Source organism: Cyprinodon variegatus, unplaced genomic scaffold (genome assembly GCF_000732505.1).
Source record: "Cyprinodon variegatus isolate N-32 unplaced genomic scaffold, C_variegatus-1.0 Scaffold2, whole genome shotgun sequence".
NCBI classification, from domain to species: Eukaryota; Metazoa; Chordata; class Actinopteri; order Cyprinodontiformes; family Cyprinodontidae; genus Cyprinodon; species Cyprinodon variegatus.
The window spans coordinates 631,390-639,913 of NW_015150455.1; the positions used below are offsets into that span (position 1 = coordinate 631,390).

At 39.6% G+C, this 8,524-nt stretch overlaps 1 protein-coding gene across 5 annotated transcripts in view; it reads right to left on the reverse strand.

Moving 5' to 3' along the window:
- Window positions 1-1,530, reverse strand: part of hdac9 (histone deacetylase 9) — a 28,130-nt gene extending 26,600 nt beyond the window's left edge. Inside the window, exon 1 of one of the 5 annotated variants that reach the window (XM_015370161.1) lies at window positions 1,038-1,530. In XM_015370161.1, coding sequence (XP_015225647.1) covers window positions 1,038-1,146 — 109 coding nt within the window. In that variant the 5' untranslated portion in view covers window positions 1,147-1,530. The other 4 variants (XM_015370153.1, XM_015370145.1, XM_015370137.1 and 1 more) reach the window with 4 other exon arrangements.
- Window positions 1,531-8,524: the final 6,994 nt, after the last annotated feature.

The window sequence follows — 8,524 nt, forward strand, 5'->3', positions numbered from 1 at the left end:
AGATGGAATGATAACGCGCACAGACGACTAATCTTAGCAGGCTAATGCCATAAGCTGAAAATAACTCACCTAAGAATAGCTGACCCACAGAATAAGCAAGGAGTCTGAATTCAAAGTGCTTGCACTCTATATGTCTTGTTTTGTTCACAAGTGCTAAAAAAAATAAAATATTTCCATATTATATAGCTTGATGGTTAAATAACCTGCCCTACAGACAGCCATTAAACATGTCATCAATCTATCTTGTCTTAAATCTCTTCCATAAACTTTTTTTTTGCTATAAATGTTTAGAGAAATTAAAACAGCAGCTACAAGGTAAAAAAATAAAACATGTAATAAGTCAATAAAAACTTTGCACCTTTTTCAATTTTAGTTTTAAGTGATGCAACTAATTCTTTCCCACAGAAAACAGTTTCAACTGTGACATAATTTCTAAATCTCTTAAGTTTTGTCAGCAGCCGCATAACAGAAAAAGAAAAAAACAAATGAAGTGTGACTCATGTTGCTCTTGAGTCAATACAGTAAATAGATGTTGCTCATCCTGATGTCAGCCTTGCACTCTTCAGTTCAGATCCTACGCCCAAAATAGAGCAGCTAGTTAGTAAGTGGTAAATGTTCAGATATAATCCCCCCAGCATTCAGTATTCCTGTAACTTTCCTCCCTGTTCACTGAAACACAGTGCATTGAGTCATTCCTCTGAGCTGCATGCAAGGGGAACAGAGATAACTCAATTTCTCATTTAAGTCAACATGCACAAAAAGCACTTATTTTTATGCATCACGCCAGAACCTGCCTATTAAATGGAATCCATACAAAGAAAATACCTTGATTCAGAAAAAAGTTTCTGCTCCAAGTGGGCTGAGATGTCTCACGAGGAAAAAAGCGCACATGAGTTGAGAGAGGGAGGGAGACAGATGGAGTGGATATGTGCATGAGAAGCGCAGAGGTTTGGAAGGGGAAAAAGCGAAACAGGAGGAAAAACAGGAGGATAGAGGGGAGGGTGGGAGTCCTCAGGATGAGCGGAGCGGGAGATCACCTGAGTTGTTCATGTTGTGCATCTTGCTCTGGTTGGGGAGCTGCTGCTGTCCAACGCGCCCCTCTGTTACGCAGAAACTTGACTCGCCCTCGTAAATCGTCTGCAGCATACTCCACTCAGCGCTCAGGTCTCATCGCCAGCCTTGCGTTTCCTGTCACCAAGAGCCACCCCTCAGCTGCTCAGGGGGGGAGAGAGACTCTCTCCCTTCCTTCCTCTGCCTCCTCCTCTGAGGAACAGGATCTGCACCCTCTGTATCTCAGTCCTGCTTCAGTCTGATCCAAACACAATGTTTGGAGCAAGGCAGAAGCAGGTCCTCCTTCTGTGATCTGATTAGATCCCTGTGCGTCTTTTCTCTCACCCCTCAAAGTGTCCAGGCAGAGAGGAAAATGTGAAGCTGAGTTGCAGGGAAAGCTGTGTGTTCTGAGCACCTAGTGGAGGCAGCAATGCAAGCCGAGGAGAGAGAGAGAGAGAGAGAGAGAGCTTCATTTGCATGTGAATCAACAACTGTGGGGCTCACAGGTGACAGAAATAGAACAATGGCCAGCCCTGGCTATAAATAGGTCAGGCGCGGCGCAGGGATTGGAGCAGCATTGATGCGTTTAAAAATACCACACCAAACACAGCTGTCTTCTTCAGCTCCTGCCAGAAGGCATGTCTCCTGACTCGCTCTCTGCAGATGGAGGCTTGAATCCTCTCCCTGTCTCTCCTTTTCTGATTTGTTGAACCAGTGTCTCTCACTCTATTTATGTCTCTGTTTTGTTCTCTCAGGTGCAGGGGATAGGAGGAGCCTTGATGTTTCCAAAAGAGAGAAAAGGCACCTTAACTTCACATGTGCATGTTAGGTCACAGGTATGTATTTATGTTTGGGGAAAGAAAGGCAAAATTGGTGGTATGAGAGGAATCTGTTCAGCCACTGATGGAGAAAATGTTCCTTTAAGAAAGGTGTAACCCCCACTGTGCCAGCTCGGGGTATGCACAAGGTTCAGTGTGTATCCAGGGCAGGACTGGGACTCAGGAAGCATGCTTTCAGCTCACCAAAGAGGCCAAGTGTAAGATGGCATTACAGCTTGATCGTAATTACATAAACCCCTAAAACTGTGTCAAGAACAACTGAAATCCAATTCCCTGGGAATATCACTTGAAACAGTTTAATGGTGAATTAAAACACATGTTTTTACCTTAATTCATAGAAGAAAATAAAAGACTTTTAATGCTTTTCACACCCCTTTGCATGGTTCTTTAAACTGATATCAAGAAACCAAGATCCACAGCTAACACAGTTTGACTCAGTCCTTTCAAACTCAAGTCAAATATTCAATCTGACCACTGATGCAGGGTTGGGTTTGTGGCCAAGCAGCCTGCGCCTTTAAATTTTTTCATCTTCCTTCATAATTTGACCTGTCCCCCTGCCAGGGGTGTGGAGCCAGCACGGCTATTTTTAGGTCCGGAGCTCTGACGACTGGAATACAAGAGACACAGAGAAGGAGTTTTTACTGTGTTGTTTCAGCTGGACAAACATTTAACCCCCTCAACCCTTTTATCGTTGGAAGACCACTAAGCCAAAAAGGAAATACACAGCTTGTAGTCTCTGCAGGCACAGAATAACCCTAACCTTAATGTATGACATGGACTATTTGATTGCTGTTTTTATATAAACAAGCTCTTGCATGTTTAGTTTGTATGGATGTTGATTGTTGAGGGACTTGGAAGGGAACCATATGCTGCTTACCCTATATGATACAGGAAAAAAACAAAACAAAATGAGAGAGCAGAAGAAAGTATTTTCCTTAACTACAATCATTATTGTGGTGGTCAAACTTTCAGCATCACATCAGAGTTAAACAGATCTGACAAACTCCTGATCATCATAAATTACTTTAGGCTCTCATTCTGGCTGAGTTGGCGAGAGTGATAACGAGCCCTCAAGTGCATGGTAAAGATTGCTAAAGACTCAGAGCTCCATCTGTCACATTAGCTGTGACCCTGGGCTGGCCTCCACAAACACCGAACCCAACCACACAGAGGGAGACACACCACTGATGCAGCAATGTGAATAAGCATTACAATGACAGGAATTTCTGTCTCTATTTCCACAGGGGTGGTGTTTTATCCCAATGTTGCCAAGTATCAGGGTAGACCAAGGTTTTACACAATTAGAATTTAAAAACTGCCTACTATTCCTATAACTTACTGATCTTGGAGCATCAGGAGAACTTGGCGGGTGATCTGAGTTTTCTCCATCTTCGTTGAAACGAAAAATATCTGAGACATTTGAAAAAAAATTCAATAACAGCTCAAGTTACAGTATCTGTTTCAATCTCAGGATGTTAAAAAATATTATAGGTAGCAGTACAATAGAGAAGAAAGGGATTGTTAGGTTATGTCCTCAATAATTTGTATATTTTGGTATTGGGGTGGTCTGGCTAGGAAGGTTATCAATTTCAAGGTATCTTGGGAGTTAGTGTTTCATATAGTCCACACATTTTTATTGTGCAGTTCTGAGTATTTAAAATGTTTTCAGTGACATGTAGGAGAATAAGTATGAGTGACCCAGGTTTTATCCGGCTTTTGGAAGCTTTGAATAATGAAATTCACCCCTTCCTAAACTTTTTCTGTGCACTGTCAGTCAGCTGGCTCAAAAAAGGCAACTACACCTTTCTGTTGTTTGCAATGAGGAAACATGTAGCTGTCTTTAATCACTAAAACAGTCGTAGCACTGAAACTTACAAGTGCATAACAAAATTATCAACAAAGCAACCTACAGATCTAATGTCTACTGAGCAGCACATTTTAGGCTTGCAGTGAAATTGTTTTCGTTTTTTTTTTTTTTTTTTTAAGATCAACAATTTATGTGCATCAACACAAACAAAACCATTGTTTCTTCACTTTTATTAAGCAAAAGAATTCACCATTACTTTCAACATAAAGTACCTTCTTGAAAATCCTCAGTCATGGCCTTCTCCATGTTCCTAAAAACAACACACTTCTCTTAGCTGCGATTAACCTACAGTTTTTGTATTTATAACTAGCTTCCTGAGGCTGATGAGGGATTGCAGGATTGGAAATAGCTCTGTCCAATAAGCAGGGTGCAGTAAACCTGCAATGTGGAAAGCCCATTATAGCCACCACTGCGTCACTGGCGGCCTTTGTCTGTGTTTAGTCCTACTAAAGCATTTAACGTCAGCATCCCTGCTGGAGAGCCACTCTGCTCTGTGCTCCAGGGGCCAGGGCTTCACCATCCATCACCTCTCTAGTATCAAACAAAAAACTCTGAGAGTTTTTGTCTTGAATTAATGCTAATAATTAAAGACTTCCACAGAAAGAGTTTTCAATGTGCAGTGCTTAAACAGTTTTTGCTGCTCTACATAATTATTGTTAAAAAGACGATAATCAGAGTGAATACTGGTATCAGGTTATGAAGGTGATTTAATTTACTAAGGGGATAAAAGCTATCTAAAGTAACCTGGCCCTATATAACTAAGTACTTCCCCCTTAAGCCTATATAACTGCTTTTGCCATCCCATTCATCACTGTAAGACCCACAATAAGGATGTGTTAGGGTGCCTTTAAAACGTTTTTCACTGTTTTTTATCAATTGTATAACCCGAGTCTACTTGAGTTATATCCAAACTGATGTCCTGTCATCCATTGCCAACTGATGGTTAGACATTCCCCCACAGGATTACCTGCTAAATTGCAAAAATTATCGTTATATCAATTATAGCAAAATTCTCCAATCCCTAAGAAAATAAATTATCCCCAAACTATGACACTGCCACCTCCAATATTTGACTGCTGGTTTTGACTTTAGATTGTACAGATCATCAAGACCTACAGGTGTGAGGCAGGCCTTTGTTTTCTTTGACAAGTACACGTAAGGTCAACAAAGTTTAAGATCTTTTTCTTGTTTTTTATTGTGACCTCTGTGATATGTTGTTGATATGCTCTTGTATTAATAATGGTAGGGCAGCCATTTCAAGAAAGGCTTACCACAGTTTGGTATTTTCTCCATTTGTGGAAAATATATTTTTTTAGTGCTTCCCTGGACTCCCAAGGCGTTCTTTCATGTGCCTCTAAAGCCGTCTTTGCTAAGATTTTAGTTTAGTTAGGAAATCATGGTTGTGTTTTGTGATTTCCTTTGCTTATGTGTGTTCATATCCTGAGTCTAATAAAGCCTTACATTGGCTGGGGAAATTATTCTCAGCTTTTAGAAAGTTAAGAAAAGTTCAAATCTAACCACAGTTGACTACTTCAGGAGAACAAATATATGTTCACTTATTAGCAGGCTGCTTTTGGATCATTTTTGTTTCCCTTAATAGATGGAATAATCATTTTAAACCTGTTTTGTTTTTTTTTAGACAATATTTGTCAGTTATTGAAATGAGTCTGATGAGGTGAAACATGCATTTGAAAGAAGTGAAAGCAAAAGAAATGACAGCAATGTATTAAGACAAGATGTTAGTATTGCATTTAATCGCCTCTAAGAACCTTTAGAAGGAAGAGAAAGATACTTCCCATCGTTCCATTTCCACAAGCTGTACTCATAACCTGGCTTATTGTGTCTTGTGCCAAACAAGCCCACTCACATTACAACAATCACTGCACCAGATCCAAATTGAGTCCCAAAGTTCTCTGGCTTAATCACCATAGCACTGCAGCCTTATGACACACTGTGCATGATGAAACCCAGCAGGGAGGCAGTCTGCAGATGAAGGAAGGGAGCAGACTTTAAGTGTTGCAACAGATATAAGATGGGAACAAACGGCACGCCTTCTTTCTTCCTTGATCTGACCCGGAGAGTATTTTGTTCGTTCTTAAAAGACCATGACCCGTGCGTAGGAGGGGGATGAATCAGGAGTGTCTTGTTGTCTTGTGTTTAATGAACTTAAAAGCTGTTCCTCCCTTGAGCTGTAGTTACGCACATTTCATCATGCCACCTTGGGAGAAGAGGTGCTGATTTCTCCAAACTGCCTTGTGGAACACGTCGGTAATAATTGCAGCCTCCAGCGTGTCACAAGCAGCCCCACCCTTCCTCCTGAGGTTTGTTTCTCTAAAGGCCACCTGTCAGTTCTGAGGGCAACCCAGGTACCGAGGGGGAAATCGCCCTTCAACACCAACTACATAAGCCCATGATGAGTCATTCTTAACTGCAGTGAGAATCTTAGATCAATTTGTGGTGTGAAGCCAAGGCCTGCACACCAAACAGAGCCCAGTGTACCTGTTAAAATCCAGAGTGAAGCTTTGTCATTAAAAAAAAGTCCCTTTCCTCCTTACATTGTGGTAAGGGCCCATCAAAGCACAAAGGCACTGTGAGTGTTGATTTACAGGTAAAATCGAATTAGCCTGTACTTTTCAGTGAGTTATGTGAGCATGTTTCCCCCACTAATGATTTAGGTGCTTTTGCTTTTATTGGGTTATTCCATCTGGCATCCTGTGGAATTTCCTGCTGGACTTTCAGAGAGGTACAGGTTGCACTTTACAGGTTAGATCAAATAACAAGAAAAGCAGTAAAACATATTAAACTGTAATAATGCTTAGAATGTAATCAAGAAATATTCTCTGCATTTTTGGAATAAAGCTCATAACACAGTTAGATTCTTTGCTTCTTGTGAGTATACCATAAATGTTTAGAGATAAATCAATGTAAATCTGAAAATTCAAACATTTAACAATATCAGTGTCCAAATGCAAAAAGGAAAAAGAAAAACGGTTTCAAAGCATCTACTTATTATGAAGTGACCTTGAGTCAGTTTGCTGTCTAACATTGAGGTCCTCGATCAAATGCCTTCATCTGCTGCCATGGGCTTCCTAAAAATAGACGTGTGACACAAAGGCAGACTGGAAACAGAGGCCAGCTCTCAGTATTTCTACTGATCAATGCGCTCATCTCTGCTGGAAATTCATTGATTTACCGTTTGTTGGTGGAGCTGTTGTGCAACGCTGAAGTTGTTCATGATGAACAGCTCTGTTTACTGTATGTCCCACTTTGCCCAGGTTGTCCAGCTTTGGCATCTCATCACAAAAGAAACACAGAAGCTTCTCATTTATTTTAATTATTTAAACCAGAAGCATTTTAAATTGTCAGAACTTTTTAATTATTTTCTTCATAGTTGGATGATCTGTTCATGGACACTGAATTGGAAAAACAATTATGATAATGGTTTCATTTGATGGGGACTGAAATCAAATATGGTTTTCTGAATGACTCTTCAATTTGGAAACAGATTGGATTCAGTATAACCAGGACTTAAGTATTTAGACCTATTTACAGAATATAAACATACCCCAATTAAAAAAAAACTCAATGTGTTTTTAAACTGTTTTTAAAGTTAAGGGCATAGAGTTACAGTTTTTCGAATTGAAAAAATATATTTTTTAATATATTACACATGATATTCAAAAGTCCTTCCTTTTTGTTTAATAAGGATTTAGATAGAAAGTGAAAACTTCCAACACCTATTATCAGCATCGCATGTTCTCCAGTAGTTTGATTGTGTCCTGTAATGACTCACCAAAGCTGCACTCAGACATTCATTTTAGTCAGGGACTTATATTTTAACTACACTTGGTATTGATTGGAGTGAAATTTAAGAAAAAAATATATGATGGTACTTTTGAAACATGTTAAAGGAAAAAAAAAAAAAAAACATCATATGATAGCTTCTTTTCATGTAGGTGGAAAAATTGTTTTGTGTTAGTGTACAGCAACAGGTGGGGCAGGGGCACCATCATATTAATCTGTTCTGTAAAGAGCAGAAACAGTTTCTCTCACTCCGTCACTGCCTCTGACATGTTTTTAAAATGGCTGTGAACTGGTTGATGCTTTAGTATGCTGCTATCCCTTCATTCCTAGTTATGAACCTTGCAACCAACCTTGGTTATTAACCAACCAAAGGTTCTGTAGTTTGTTGTTTTTTGCTCTATAGCTAAACTAACTGGGTCTAAAATGTTCAACAATGATTCCAGCGTTATATATTTTACTGTAAAACTCTGACTTACTGTAGCACAAATAAATAAAATGTCTTGAATAAACTCTCATCTCTTCTCCACTGAAGATCATTTCATTTGGAGGTGTTTGAGGTACAAGGCTAACACTAGAAGTGTTCTTGATTTATTTATATATCTTTACCAAAACACAGCTTATTAGAGGAACGATTACATTTGCTGAAATGTGTTTAGTTTGTTTTATAAATTTGCTGTGCTTCAGATTTGGCTTTAAAAGACTAGTGTTCCATGTGTGCTCCCACACACAGCTATGTTTCTAAAAGAAGAACACAGCCTCAGCTCAGCAGGACAGAGACCAACCAAAATCTGCAGCCATCAGTACAATACATCTCCACTATCCACTTTTCATCCATCCATTCATCCATCCATCCATCCATCTATTTATCAAGCCATCCATCCATCCATTTATCTATCAATCCATCCATCCATCCATCTATTTATTAAGCCATCCATCCATCCATTTATCTATCAATCCATCCATC